At 36.8% G+C, this 14,863-nt stretch overlaps 2 protein-coding genes across 4 annotated transcripts; both read right to left on the bottom strand.

Moving 5' to 3' along the window:
- Positions 1-448: 448 nt before the first annotated feature.
- On the bottom strand, positions 449-5,832 carry sec22bb (SEC22 homolog B, vesicle trafficking protein b). The gene is made up of 5 exons (XM_067513939.1): positions 5,625-5,832; positions 4,031-4,140; positions 3,705-3,865; positions 2,779-2,925; positions 449-2,600 (listed from the first exon to the last, which is right to left on the bottom strand). The coding sequence occupies exons 1-5, from the start codon at positions 5,697-5,699 to the stop codon at positions 2,446-2,448; spliced, it is 648 nt and encodes a 215-aa protein (XP_067370040.1). The 5' UTR covers positions 5,700-5,832; the 3' UTR covers positions 449-2,445.
- Positions 5,833-8,525: 2,693 nt separating this feature from the next.
- npl (N-acetylneuraminate pyruvate lyase (dihydrodipicolinate synthase)) lies at positions 8,526-14,258 on the bottom strand. Of its 3 annotated transcripts, none has more exons than XM_067514203.1 (12): positions 14,099-14,258; positions 13,761-13,846; positions 13,499-13,572; positions 12,187-12,274; positions 12,026-12,110; positions 10,707-10,782; positions 10,485-10,574; positions 10,250-10,395; positions 10,114-10,160; positions 9,951-10,035; positions 9,819-9,858; positions 8,526-9,711 (listed from the first exon to the last, which is right to left on the bottom strand). In XM_067514203.1, the coding sequence occupies exons 2-12, from the start codon at positions 13,838-13,840 to the stop codon at positions 9,566-9,568; spliced, it is 957 nt and encodes a 318-aa protein (XP_067370304.1). In that variant the 5' UTR covers positions 13,841-13,846; positions 14,099-14,258; the 3' UTR covers positions 8,526-9,565. The 3 variants fall into 3 exon arrangements, with proteins under 3 accessions (XP_067370304.1, XP_067370305.1, XP_067370303.1); XM_067514204.1 differs by having other exon boundaries at positions 10,485-10,577; positions 12,026-12,083; positions 14,099-14,257; XM_067514202.1 differs by having other exon boundaries at positions 10,485-10,577; positions 14,099-14,257.
- Positions 14,259-14,863: the final 605 nt, after the last annotated feature.

A 14,863-nucleotide genomic window follows, 5' to 3' on the forward strand; every position in this document is an offset into this window, starting at 1 on the left:
CCAAGTAAAGCAGGGTCATTTTTAATTTTCTTTTGTTGTTGCAGCACTGACATGTTAGTATGTCAAAGCTGTAAAAATGTGTCACAGCATCACCCACAAGAGCAAGCACAAAACAAAAAGACTAAAAAAGACAGTTTTTTTTGGTTTGTTTTTTACAACACAGTTAGTATAGAACAAGGTTTGCAAACTGTATCTCTCAGTTTATCAATGCTGTTTTAGTAGAACAAAATAGCAAATGATGATACCTTTAATCACAACTGAGGCCAAACTCACAAATACCCACTTCCCTTGAGAGGTGAAAAGGTTAGCCTGTGCCCTGTGGTTTACTTTTGGCACGCAACCTTGTGCCGCTTCTCATTTTTCTCTGTCATTTCCTGTTCTACCTTAAGTTAAAAAATTAGGCTGCTGTTGCTGGTTGCATTTACTGCATGTATTTAAAAAAAAAACCAACTCTTCATCTTATCCTGGAAGCTGCAGCCTATATTTTCAGTCTTTTAAAGCCTCCCTATGATTTTGAGTGCAGTTAACAGGAGGCCGCTTTTAGCTGCTGAAGATGCTGGTCTGGAAGATTGAGAGCTTTATTTTTCCACGGCTACTGCAAAAGTGAGGAAAGCACTCTACCTGCTGGTCAAGAGTGCTATCACTCTGTTAAAACCATGAGATATTGAAATATGTTTAAGTCAAAGTATTTCTAGAAAGTAAGCATTTTTCAACAACTTACTCACTTTGGCAACCTCGACATTTTGCTTGTCTGGAAGAACTTCAAGCAAAACAACACATTGCTCTTTAAGTTACAGGGTTTCCAACATAAGAATGTATTTATTTTTTCTACTTAATATTTTAGAAATCTCTTTACCATACAGAGACACTGGAACCAGTGGTAGTAAAACCTGGTTAAAAGCTTGAATCTTTCAGCTTGATCTTCCAAGACATTTGCTTGTTTGTTTCTATGTTAAAAAGCAAGTTTCAGTCATACACAGACAGCTCCACTTAAATGACATTCTTTTGGTTTTTAAAGAATAGGATCGCTATCATATTAATTGGTGCCATTTTACGCATGTCTATTTTGCATAGATGACTTAAAAACATCTCATTTTGTGCCCCCACCTGAAAAGAACAATTTAAAGTACTGTGACAGAAAAGAGGTTTGTTTTGTGCAAATTGTTTTAATTTTAGATAGCAGAGAGAACATAAAAACAAGAGGTGTTCTTCTGAGCAGAGAGTAGACAGTGGCTGCCAACAACACCTGTGATTCTCAGCCAGAATCAATTTTTTAAATTAAGTCTACATTTGTGAAAACATCTTAAAATAAAAGAGCACCTGACCACACATCAAGCCTTTTTTTATGCCTTCATACAGAAAGTTGTTGTTCCACACTAATAAAGGCAGAATCAATATAGGTCAAGATCAAGTCAGAAGGTCAGATTAATTTAGGGACTGTATGAAAATTAATGGGTCGACTCTTTAAAAACCCAAGGTCCTCCCCAACATGCTTTTGGGCTCCCTTTTTATTCTACATATCATAGAGTCCCTCTATGAAACACCATTTTACACTAAACCATTATTTGGAGCTATTCAAGAGAGGGATGAAATAATAGCCTATAAATTTGTCAAGTAAAAATTTAATTCCCTCTCTTGGCCTTTCAAAAAAAGTCCTAAGAAAAGTACTCCCTCCTTTTTTGACCACTCCCCCTCATTCTTTTTGTATAATCCTTTATAAAGTCACTGACAACCAAGTAATCATGAATGAAATCGGCTAAATAAGATATGGGTGAAATAACATTTGCAAGGCTTCCATACAGTACTTTCAAAAACAGCCTGCACTTTGCCCATGTTAGTGCTGAGTCTATTCAACAGCAGATTAATGCCATGTTTTCTATATCTTCAGAAATGTAATACACATTGTATGTTGCCAAAGCCTATCAAGCCGTCGCTATTATGATTATTATGTTAATAAATGGCAATGCTCATAAGATGTGCTCTGGGTAAATAAAACTGTTTTTTGGGTCTCTCTCTCCGTCTCTCTCTCTCTCTCTTTTTTTTTTTTTTGAATCAGAAGGCATACACAATTAAATCAACACCACCTGTTACAGTACAGTACAACTTTGGAAAGTCTCTTCATTTTTACTTCACACCTGCATACAAATCACCTCCAAAAACAAAGCAAACCACAAACAGACACATACATCCACACACTCTCGCACACACCCACCGTCTCCAGGGCAAGTACTAGTTGTAGAACTGTTAATGATAAAACTATGCATTATGGCATCATTTATATCCAGATCACACATGTATGGACAAGTGAAACAAAATGTGTAAAGTCTTATTAAGAGCAGGGATCCTGTTTTAGGTCAAACATGGCAGCTTTTCTTAGTGCCTGCAGACTCTGTGCTGCTTTTTCCACTTCAATACCTCCTTCCTCCTCGTCTTCTTTTACATTTCTCAGAGCCACCAGAAGCGTACATAGACAATGAGCATAATGAAAAAGACACCACCAGCTGCAAGCTTGGCATAGGTGGAGCGGGTATTGAGATACTTGGCATCACTCCTGTATTTCTTTGATAGAGTGGACAAGTTGCTGGCCTTGGAGTCGAGCGCTGCAGGGAGGAGGAATTAGGGGAAAGCGAGCAGGAGGGGTGAAAAGAAAGAAGCGAGAAACCAGATAAGGACAAGTCAATTACAGAAACATATGCGTCACAGACTTATATTTCAGTGCAATGACATGTTGCATCGGTTTGATCTGAAGAAACATGTACTAGCCTAATGTGAACTCACCAGAGAGAGCCTCTCCTCTCTGCAGGACCTCCTCTATGTTAGCCACCATAATCCTCTGTACATCCTGGAGCTCTGTGTTGATGCTGCCCAGATTCCTTCTCGCTCGGCTGTCTATGTAAGACTTCTTGGTTTTTTGAATATAAGTGTCTAAGGGAGAAGAGACATGATTAGTAAATGTTATTACAGTGTTGTTGCCTGGATTCTTCGCCAGTCATAGCGCTTGGTATGTATACGGGCCCAGCTTATTTCATCGAGTTATTGTAATAGTTAAATGTACCTGGTGTACCTCAAATTTCTTATTTACAGGATAGTAAGAAAAGAATTCTCATTGAGACTCCTGCCCCATTCCTAAAGGATCTGATGACAAGCTTAGACAAATTAATTTCTGTAAAATTCAATGTTATTGCAATAACTTACCTTCATTGATTCACTACAACTGAACATAATGTGATGTGCGTGTTACCTTACATAAAATGTCCCAGTGTATTCAACACAATTTGGTTACAGATATTAAATCTGTAACACCAAAAAAACAACAAAACAAACAAACAAAAAAATAACCCAAAACAACTTGGCTTTCACATTTGTACTTTAAATAAAATGTAGATAATCTGCTTAGGAAATTTACTTGAGTAAAAGATTTGAACCAGCCTTTTTAACAGAGATTCTTTTAGGGCAATACTTGAGTTAGTGTAGTTCTAGTATGCCTGCACAAAGTATATCCACAATTTCCTGTGTACGGGGCTGTGCAGTAGCAGACTGCTCAGAGTGAACAGTAGGCCACCAGTGTTAATAATGTAGCTGATCTGTATATATGTCTTATACCAATGCATGTCATTAAGACATTATATCTGACATCAGTCATGTGATTAATTTTGCCATAAACGGCATTTATCTACGTACTTCTAGTTGTCTTTTCTTCTTACCAAATTCGATGAAGGAGTATGGCCGGGAAACTGTTGGGACTTTCTTTCCATGCTGCTCATGAAACTCTGCCTGCAGGTCCTCAAGGTAAGCAAAGGCCAGCTTCTTAGGAAAGCTTCCTTCACACAGTACAAGATAGCACACACCTTTCTCTATACAATAGCTGCAAGAATGGGCCAAAACATAATTATTGCAAACGTTCATCTCTGGTTCCTTCTAGAAGATAAACGACAGGTATTCTATAGTACTTCCACATTCTTTATTGAACATTAGACAATTACTAGTTTGAATTGTGGTCTTTTTATTTTGCCCATTACGTCATACTCACTGAAATGCCATTGCACCAGCCTCTAACGTGCAACGTGTGGGACTCTGCTCATTGAGTTTCCTGAAGAGCTGCTTAGCTTGACTCTGATATTGCTGAAGATCCCGACCCAACTACACAGACAAACCCCCCAAAAAACAACACTAGTCATTGGATGATTCGTTTTGATCTCACACATAAAACAAGCTGTTTGAACCAAGGCAAGAAACTAACCTCTGCATGCCACATTGGCAGGTAGTGTTAACCAGGAATTTAGACAATTTATCAACCAGATAAGATAGAAATGACCAAAATGTATTTGTGGTTGGTCGCTAAGACCAGACCTAAAGTCAAGATTTCACACTATTTTATTTGATAGTGTTAATTTCTTGCCCTGTAAAGTGTACTAAAAACAAACAGGTGGCATACAGGACTACAGGCAGACTGAGCAGTGTTATGCTACATGTGAGAGTGAAGGTATTCTGTCTTTTGTCAGCATTTGGCTGGTGAATGGTAATATTTTCTTGGGCATTGTCAAATCCAGTGAATGAGAGATTCTTTACAATGTAGCATCACAGAAACACGTATGATGTTGAAGCACATAGTGGAGACACAACAAACCTTTTCACTTCCCTTTTTGAAAGCAAACAAGAGAGTGAGGGAAAGATGTTAAGACTCCTGTTAAGCCATACTCAAACATAATAAAACAACATGTTACATATGCCATCCACTGGGGTATTTCTTTTAAATTCATATCATTAATTCTTGTGCTTCAACTTTAAGCAAACAGAAATATGTGGAGCCCGTTCTGGGGATAATTGACAATGAGCATCTCATTTTGATGTATTTACTTAGGAGGAACACATGCAACATTTAGCAGCTGATATAATCATGTCAGCGCTCTCTGCAGGATACATTACGTAACTGCGAATTCCTTTGGTATTTACATAAAGATGCACCTGAATACTTATGAACCAATATCTGGATTATTTCCTGTTATAAGGTAAATTGGGTCGTATGTAGCAGGTAGGCTATACAATTTCACATGTTCTACTGAAGACACAAAACCATATTTTTGATCAGGTGCTACCGACTATAATTTGTACTCTTACATGACCCAATAAAGGCAATCCTGTTTGTTACAACATGTCACGTTGTAGAATACAGATTTTATTTTTGGGGGGTAGAGGGCGTGGATCAGGGAATACAACGTTTACAAAACTGGTGCCGTTGTGCAATGTTCAAATGATTTGAAACAGCATCTGAAAAAGGCGAGGGGTCAAACTCTGGGGCTCACTCACTGAGAAACTAATCAGTTGCTGTAAGTAAATAAAAGGCTCGTACTGTTTAGATAAACAGGCCTACAACCAGGGCTTTTCCAATAATCACCTAAGCATAATTAATCGGCCGAATAAGTTTCATACGACAACCAGTGGGCAAGTCTTTTATGATCCACATGGGTGAAATTTGTCCTTTTGAGTTTGGGATTCATCGCTGCTCTGCGTGGCAATGCTAGCTAACATATCATTACAGCAGTCGTACATTTAAGCAGACGCCTTTAGCCATAAAAACAGGCAGAGACTAGCGATAACTGAGGCAAACAAGCTAAAGATTTAACCTGCTCGTCTTCCTGCATTGAAGCGGCCAGCGGCAGCCCATCAGCGAGCCGCGCGATCATCGTCAGCAGCACCATGTCTCTGCGGTTCCCCGGTGTTTCTCCTCTGCCCACTAAGACTCCCAGCTAACTGGTACCAATGTTTGACAGACTGTAAACTGACAACACCACAGGAGTGAAGCGCTGAGCTGGCCGGAAACAGTAGAGCTTTGTGTGTCACGGCCAAGTTCTTCCGTCGTCTTGGTATGCGGAACCATGTAGCGATGAAGTAACTCCGGATCACATACAATCACTACAGTCGCTCGATACAATTTTTTAAACTAGACCACTCATGTCAGAGAGATTGTTTCTTGAAACACGTTTGCTCTTATCCATTAACAGGAAAAATTAGGTCTAAAATAATATTTTATTTAGTTGACGCAATGCATCAAATTGTCATTGGTGAGTTGGATGTGAATATTTACTCAGTTGCGGTTCATAAGCATCCGTCAATCCTAATGATGCTTTCTTGATGTTGAAACTGTTCTTGCTGGCACCTTTTAAAATGCGAAGAACAAAAAGCTAAGTCTTTGTTAATTTTTGAAAATTCAAATAATTTATTGTACAATGAAATTACAAAGGAGACTAAATAAAAAATAACGCACAGTAAAACACGGTACTAATACTGAACATTATAATAATTACAAAGATAGCATACACTGTACAGCTTTTCCTTTATTATGCCTCACACAGACAACCCCTAAGTATTTTCTTGTTACCAATGTGTTACCAATATGAATGGTGGACAGCAGAGGACAGCATTGTTTACTTCCAAGGAAACCTCTATTGAGGGTTGGATTCTCTGCAATATGAAATGTTTTAGCCTATGATACTACTATACTCTAAAACAATAGATTTCAAATGTCAGCTCGACATTTTGCAGTGCAATAGGAGATTATTAACAGTTTCAAAGCTAGTGACAATCCAAGCAGTAGGAATTTGCATGATAAATGGAGTCATAGTTTCCCTAAACAATACTCTAATATTGAAATTACAAGCAATCATCCCTCATGGGATGTTTTATACAGGTATGATTTGTGGTTTTATGCAGTGATGATTTGTGGTTAACTGAATGAATCAGGTGCCATGTCCACAGGGAGCCACAGGCTGCAGCCTGACATGACAGGCACAAACCAAGTCACCTCTCAGCGTCTGCCACATGGCAGGTCTGTTGTACTGCAGAAGTTTTATGGAGGCTGAGACATATTAGGAGCAGCACGACACATAAAACATACGGGATATTTTAGAGATGCCTTGAAATGCTTATTTGCCTGTGAGTCTGTGAGTAAATATGGGGTGACATTCTCCATTAAGTAACTCTTCCTTAAGTACTTCCTTAAGTAAGTAAAATACTTTAGAGGAAAAGGGAATAACTTTTTCTGCAGTCATAAGTGTATATATATATGTATGTATGTATGTATATGTATATATATATATATATATATATATATATATATATATATATATATATATATATATACATACATGCATACATAAATAAATAAATAGCGAGAGAGAGAGAGTGTAAGAGAGCTGTAGTTTAGGGTGTAAATGTACATTAATGCTTCCTCCTGACTCCCCTATATTAAAATATTTCTCAAATACTAGCTGAAAAACTCCTCCAGATGACAACACCCGGAGGAGTTTTTCATTATTGATGTCATCTGGGGGAGCTCTGGAAAAGCAGGTTGACCATGAATACAAACTCCATAGTATGAGCACCAAGATATAGCATAATCTGAACTGAAGGTTTCTTTAAGTGTTGTCATCTGGAGGCATTTTTCAGCTAAAAGTAGAGAGATATTTTGATATAGGGGAAGTCAATGGGAGGTTTAATGGCATGTATGTACACGTAGACCCAAACTAGCAAGAAGAAGCAAGTTTAAAATCTGTAAAGGTGTCCTTTAATACTCATGCACTAATGTACTAGCAGCACTTCTCTGTTGTAGCTGCTTCAGTGGGCTTTAGTATTAACTACTTTACATAAATTATATTATATTTTAGTGGTTTATGGAACAAAGTCCCTACCAGGTTTATATAGGGTAACACAAAGGTCATTTAGTTTGGAAACCGCAGATTTAGTTTTAGACTTATGTTTTACTTTGTAAAATCTTGACGTGACATTACTGCATCTATGAAATAAATATAATGGAGTATAAAATATGTTCACACAAGTAAGGCAAAGATTCAGTTACAATAAAACCACAAAAAAATAAATTGAAGACAAACAGGTTCCTCTCATTTCAAACCCATAATACATTATGTTACTAATAAAACAATTATAATACTAATACTCCCAGGGACAGCATTTAATCTCACCACCACAGGATAATTTTCGATAATAACTTTTGATTGACGTCATGCTCTAACTGTAACCTGATCCAAAGTTCCACTGAATTTCCTGGGTTATGTGGCCTGTGGCAAAAAACGTTGCAAATCACACAGACATACAGCCACTGTAAGATTTAAAGGTCAATACTGGATCTGGCAAACCATATACTGATAACGTTGTTAAAAACAGTTCAGCAATCTGAAGAAAGTGTCCAGTAATATCAGATATGCTTGATCTGAATGAACTTTGATCACACAAGTACAGGATATTGTGTGAGATCAGAGAGTGAAGTAAAGTGCAAACTATTCTCTTTGAAAAAAAGTTTGTAGAATACAGAGGACAGTGATAAAAAGAATAAGAGCCAATTCACTAATTCCAGTTAATTAAACGCAACAATTACAAGCTTGCCTTTTCTTCACACAAACACACACAGACACACACTTTAGGTGGTCTTGGAGAGAATATGGGCTTGTGCTGTTAAAGTATTTCTGGAGCAAATATACCATTGAGACACAAATAGGTATGAGCCAACAATTGGTTCAGCATATTTACTAAAAACATTTTGTTATAGAAAGCAACAATTCATTAGACAATTTACATACCTTTTTTATGCCATAAAAAATATTCATTAATACCAATAAATAAACACATGCTAAATATAATTTGATAATGGTTTATGCTCCCTTATATTAGCTTGCGCTTAATTAGAATGTTTTGGAGTGCCAGGCACTTCATCAAACATCTTTCAGACTTAAATGTCCCTTATCTCTGTTATTTTCACTCTGATGGTTTCAGCTTAATTTGTGGTTTTCTTTAGCAAAGCATTTCATGAAAGAACATTCCAAAATATAGATGAAAACTGCAAGGTTGCACAGAATTTATGGGGGGTGGGTTGAAATAATTGTTGCGATCACAACATTGTGATTTCCTGGAGGAACTGTGTTACGTTGCTCACTTTTAAAGTATTTACTGTGATCATTTTATATCGATGTAAATGTCATTCCAGACGACTTACACAATAAGAATTTAAAGGACAGAACTTCCATAATGAGGTGCATTAGGAATCGTCTTACACACTAAAGGAAAACCACAACAATACTGACTTGTGACATTCAAGAGTTTCCTAAATGAAGTGTAACTTCCACATTTCTGCGTCCAATGGAAAAGTCATATTCTATCGAAACATAAACAGTGTGATTAACATATTTGTTAGTATTTTTAAATTTTACCCAGCAAATGCTATGTATTCTAGAATGATCCTAAAATATTACAGTATGTTAGAACAAAAATGCCCTATAGTTTTTTTACCACTGTCATGGCGCTAAATTACAGAGAAATGTATTAAATTGCTGAATTACTGAAAGATGAAAGAGGATTTATGAAAAAAGGTATATCCCAATCTTATTTACAATAAGGCACGATGAAAATTGCAAATGACTGCTGGGTTAGTGCATGATAGAGTAACTGGATCCATTATAGTCTGTGTGACTACATTAATAACAGCAATCAGGAAAGCAGTAAATGTTGCAGTGATTGAGGGAATTTCAGGTTTCAACCATCTGATTTGGACAAATCAGCATTCAGGAAAAATACTGTGATATTTCTGCAGAATGGATTGCGCATGTGCATGTGGACAAGGCATGACAGGAAGTCGAGGGGGTCCCAGACACAAGCCGGACACCTCATTCATCAGCTGTTTGTTTACTCCCAGATCAAATCCTGTTAATAACAATAAAGCAGATGGCCACAGTATAAGAGCATTTTGTTATTATACGCAACTTGGTTAAAAAACAACCCCCCATTAAAACATGAAAACTATCACTCACTGAGTTTCTTGGCAAAACTGAGAAGCTCTTGCACCTTAAACTGCTCATTAGGATTAGACAAAAAAGTTAAAAACAATAAAAATTTGATGCAAAACATCAAGAGAGAAGTTGGGAAAGGGGGTTGGACAGTACCTGTATTGTCCTGGCTTGGATAAGGTTGCCTTTTTCAAATGCTAACATGAGCTCATTGACATGACATCCAATGTAGTTATATGTGCTGTGGGAAGAGAAATGCACAACAATTGACAAATAAAAAAGGAGAACGTGTTATGCATATTCAAGATCACACACTGACCTCCCAACTGCTCCGTGGGCTCCCATAGCCAGAGCTGCTAGCAATTGCTGTGGGGAAATAAAAGAAACTATAGCAGTATAAGAAACTATATCACGAAGCAGATGGACCAAAACAGACAGAGGAGAAGAAGGCTGACCTCATCAACGCCGTACAGGACTGACCAGTGGGGCTGACTGTAGCTGACACACTGACCAAAGTCCATCAGGTCACTCCCACTGAACTTAACTCCTCTGAAAGAGGGAATGAGCTCTTCAATTCCTTCCATCAAATCTCTTCCCAGCACTGAAATTAAGACATCCTCACATTTAAGTATGATATTGGTGAAGGCAGTTACCACCATGGTAGCAAAGTCAATGATAACACACACTAACCATTAACACCAGTGACAGCTGGAATATGATAATAATAGAAGGGCAGAGTTGGAGCGACTGAAGCCACCTCATGGAGAAAGTTCTTCAGCGCTTCTGAAGCAGAATAAAAAGGAAAGAAAAATTCCTTCTACTTTCTAATCAAACTTGACATAAGTGGGTCACACTCGTTTTCAAAGTTGAATAACCTTTCATTGAAAATATACAACTAAAAGCATCATATACCAGTAGTAGTTGGCTTGAAGAAGAAAGGGGCAATGACTGCTATCCCATCAGCCCCGATCTGTGCTGCATGTTGAGCCTGAAGGGAAGATGAACTCAGTGAAGAAGAATGATGTAAACTAAGGCAGTTTGTAGAAACTGCTCAATTATCGACAATCAATTATCTGAATGATCTAAACATAAGTATTTTTCCTTACTTTGCTCCTCATGTTTTACTCTGTTATTGTTAATCATTATTAAAGCATGTATTCCATCTATTGTTTAGTTTTGTCTCATTGTTGATTACTACTTAAGGACACTCTGTTGTCTGGGTCATTGAATAAAAGATCAAATACTTATTCTAAGCCCCAACACCTGCCATTTATAACAACTAACAGGCCAATGTCAGTGTTCATACCAACAGAGTAAAATTTAATAGAGTTACATGAAAAAAATGTTTGTATAAGGTAGTGTTTATTTAAAATTCAATTCTTTATTTTTTTATTTTATCACTAAGTCGCAGATTCTAAATAAAATAAGCATTTCAAGCTCTAAAAATGTGAGAAATAAATGACTGACCAAGCAGAAAAAAAAGGCTGGCTCAGTGGAAAGAAAGACATTTTGGGTGAAGACACATAATCACTTCCTTTTGAGTACTGACCTCTTATGACTATCGGGACATCTGGATAAATTCAAGAGGCATGTTTTATAAATGGTCTGCACTTATATGGTAAATGGTCTGCACTTATATAGCGCTTTTCTACCTATTGGCACTCAAAGTGCTTTACACTCCTTCTTATTCACCCATTCACACTCACAATCACACACACATTCATACACCGATGGGGGAGCTGCTATGCAGCTGGCCAACACTCACCGGGAGCAACTAAGTTGGGGTTCAGTGTCTTGCTCAAGGACACTTCGACATGTGACCGGAGGAACCAACAACTGTGAGATTGGTGGACAACCGCTCTACCTTCTTGCGCCACAGTCGCCCACAAAAAGGAACCAAGCCCCCACTCTCCCCATCACCACACACAGTTTTCTTAAGGAGGCTTTGTCTGACCATTTCTGCAACTTTCCAAAAATGGTCTTCACATCCACTTCACACAGAGATTTGCCAGCAGTGTGGCTGTGAGAAAATAAGTTAATAAGGGTTTGAATGTCCTATCTCCAGCTCTTTTATTTCATTCTCAACACAGATAATTTTATCACTCTATCATTTTAGCAACAAACAGTCTGTGAGGATATTTTTCCTTGATAACCTTGGATAAAACATCTTTCTTGATAAAGCTGCTATTTCTTGTGAATTCCGTTCACATTATATAAACGTAACAACTCACCAGTTCTTGGGAATCTTTAAGACTCATACAGCCAACATGAACAACAACCTGATCCATCCTGTAGAGACATGCAAACAACAGGAAACTGCCAACTGTGAAGACTTGTGTTAGATCTCACATAAAGATAAATCTTTAAACCAGTGCAGTGTGGGATGTCTTACTTTCCCTTGGCTTTCAGACACCACTCCTCTGCTAGGATCTTCCTCTCCGCAACAGTGAGAGACATGCTCTCTCCAGTGGTGCCATTCACTGTAAGCAGGGAAACTCTTAAATTTTATAATATTTATAACTATAAATAAATATAAATATAAATATTGTATATAAGAGTTATTTTATAACTCTTATATACAAAGCATTTTCCACATCACAAATGCATATGTTAAAGAACAGACTTTAATCTACATATAATGAATCAACACTGACAAAATGTTAAACCTGATCCACAAAGAACATAGGAAACAAAACAAGCCAAAAGACAGCATACTGTAAAGTACATACTGTAGATATAAAATAATCATCTCACCTACAGTGCATAGCCAAGTTTAGTCTACCTGGTCTCACCAGATAGGTAAAACAAGTCTTTTGACAAAGAATAGAGAAACCTATGTTGGGGGCTTATTCATGGAGAGACACAATGTCAAGATAGCTGTGAGTGTGCTATGTGTGCCAGGCCAAAACAATTGCATGGATAATGAGCAGTGATGCTCCTTATCTCCCAGGTGCTGGGTAAGGTCACACAGACAGATTTTACAGACACTAACAAGGAAAATAAACACAAGGAACTTAGCATGTCTGATGAAGTTTCCTGCATTTATTAGGAACAAACAGTCACATTTGACACACAGGAAGCACAGGCTAGCCTTCATCAGATGAATCAAGGGATAAGAACAGGCGTTATGTCTTCACCTTGTCTAAGCTCACTGTGTTTCTGTTTCAAGGACAGTTGGTACAGTAATATCAAACAGTTTGACATTTAATGTAGGAACAATGGCAATCAAATATGTAAAAAATAACAATAACATTTTTGAAGAAGGAAATAATTGTGAATCATACACTATTACACAATAGTATAATATATTCTGTATAGTTGGGATTTATTCATCTGTGTAATAAAGAGATTATAATTGAACTTGATATTATTGAATAAATTGGTAGTTTTATAACAGTTTTTAGTTTTCTGAAAGAGAAACATTCCTCGAAAAAGAAATTACAAAAATGGCAAAAATTACTCATGCATTATGACACAATATAGTTTAGTACCTCAAAAGTCACACATGTACTGTGCGAAAATGTGTGGAACTGCTGAAAGAGCATATGTTATATAATGTAACCAAATATTTCAAAGTAATCTCAGCCAAAACTGCATATTTTAAACATGTGACCAATTATCTCCACAAACCAATAAGATATTACATGCCACATCAAAAAACAGAAATAATGACAAATAAAAAAAGAATGCTCTTGTAAACTTACCAAAAATGCTATTTACACCTTGCTTCTCTTTTAAGTAGTCAATATAATGTGCAATCTCTCTAAGGTTGATTTCACTGTTTTGGGAACAGAAAAATCCATGTCTACACATTTGGCAAAGACAACATGGTGATTTACACTGATTAAGCTCTACAGATGTGTATTATGGTCTCAGTCATTTCAAAAACATTTTACCAAATGTGCTGCACTAATACACCAAACACATTATTCGGTGGACCACAAGTTTCTTCTAAAGGGTACTTACCCTTGAGTGGTGAAAGGAGTAAAGGTTGCCGCAACAAGTCCTGTTAACTTTTTGTCAGCAGCAGGAGCCATGACTGACATAACAACCTCAAATAATAAAAACAAAAAACAAGTAATGGAAAAAAAAACATATGATGAACATTAGAAAGACAGAAAGAAAGAAAGAAAGAAAGAAAGAAAGAGACAAAGGAAGAAAACAAAGATCTACCTTGTTACAAATCAAATGTACATATTACATCGTAGTGCATCTACAGAATACACACTATGAGTTAACAGAAAAATACACATTTGCTACAGATTAAAGCTATTTTTTAAGAAACAATAAAAAACAAAACATACCGTCGACAGCTGGTAAACTAATCCAAGGATGCGTTCTCTTCTATGAACCAATTTTGACTCTTGAGAAGAAGATTAGCGGCTATAACTTAGTATCTCTGTAGTCGGGGATTTGTGGATATGCTTGTCATGTGAAACCTTTTACGAATCAAGTGACACCGCAAAGCTACACGGGAAATGTAGTTAATGGACAAAAATCCGGCAAATTTACATAAGTTTTGAAATATATTTGTTACTTTTCTTTTAAGAAACATTAGCGCTGTGTTCAGTTGTTGGCAGAACATTTTACAATTATCAACATACAGGTTCAAAAAGTAGTAATGGAGAAAAATTATATATGATATAGCCCTAATGATAACCATATAGCTGTAAAAATAATATACAGAAGGGGTTATTTGAAAAAGGCGTTTTTCCACAAAAGCGGACTGCATTGTTACTGATTTTAAGTGTAGTATTTAATAAATTGTGGTTCTTTTAAATAACCAACATGGCTTCAACATTGTTTTACATTGTACTTGAAAAATTTACTGACTTACAATAATAATAACTGCTAACGATTTCATACTGTTATCACTTACAAAATTGAGCAAAAAGCGCCGAGTGTTAATTTTTCCAATCGAAAGAAGGACAACCGAGAGTGGGCGGGATGGGTATTATTGTACTTTTTGTTTCTCTAATTGGACTTTCAGGTTACCCATTGTCTGCTTGTATAAAAATTAAATAACAAATTCAATAACGGGAGTGCTTATATATATATATATATATATA

This window comes from Channa argus, chromosome 8 (assembly GCF_033026475.1).
Source record: "Channa argus isolate prfri chromosome 8, Channa argus male v1.0, whole genome shotgun sequence".
NCBI classification, from domain to species: domain Eukaryota; kingdom Metazoa; phylum Chordata; class Actinopteri; order Anabantiformes; family Channidae; genus Channa; species Channa argus.

Excerpts from the sequence above, each read along its gene's own strand:
- sec22bb (XM_067513939.1), bottom strand. The coding sequence starts at position 5,699 with ATGGTGCTGCTGACGATGATCGCGCGGCTCGCTGATGGGCTGCCGCTG. Across the intron at positions 3,866-4,030 it reads GCTGGTGCAATGGCATTTCA|CTATTGTATAGAGAAAGGTG; the intron begins GTGAGTATGACG and ends CCATTCTTGCAG. Across the intron at positions 2,926-3,704 it reads ATACTCCTTCATCGAATTTG|ACACTTATATTCAAAAAACC; the intron begins GTAAGAAGAAAA and ends CTTCTCCCTTAG.
- npl (XM_067514202.1), bottom strand. The coding sequence starts at position 13,840 with ATGTCAGTCATGGCTCCTGCTGCTGACAAAAAGTTAACAGGACTTGTT. Across the intron at positions 10,783-12,025 it reads TTAAAGATTCCCAAGAACTG|GCTCAACATGCAGCACAGAT; the intron begins GTGAGTTGTTAC and ends TCTTCCCTTCAG. Across the intron at positions 10,396-10,484 it reads AGCTGTCACTGGTGTTAATG|TGCTGGGAAGAGATTTGATG; the intron begins GTTAGTGTGTGT and ends TCTTAATTTCAG.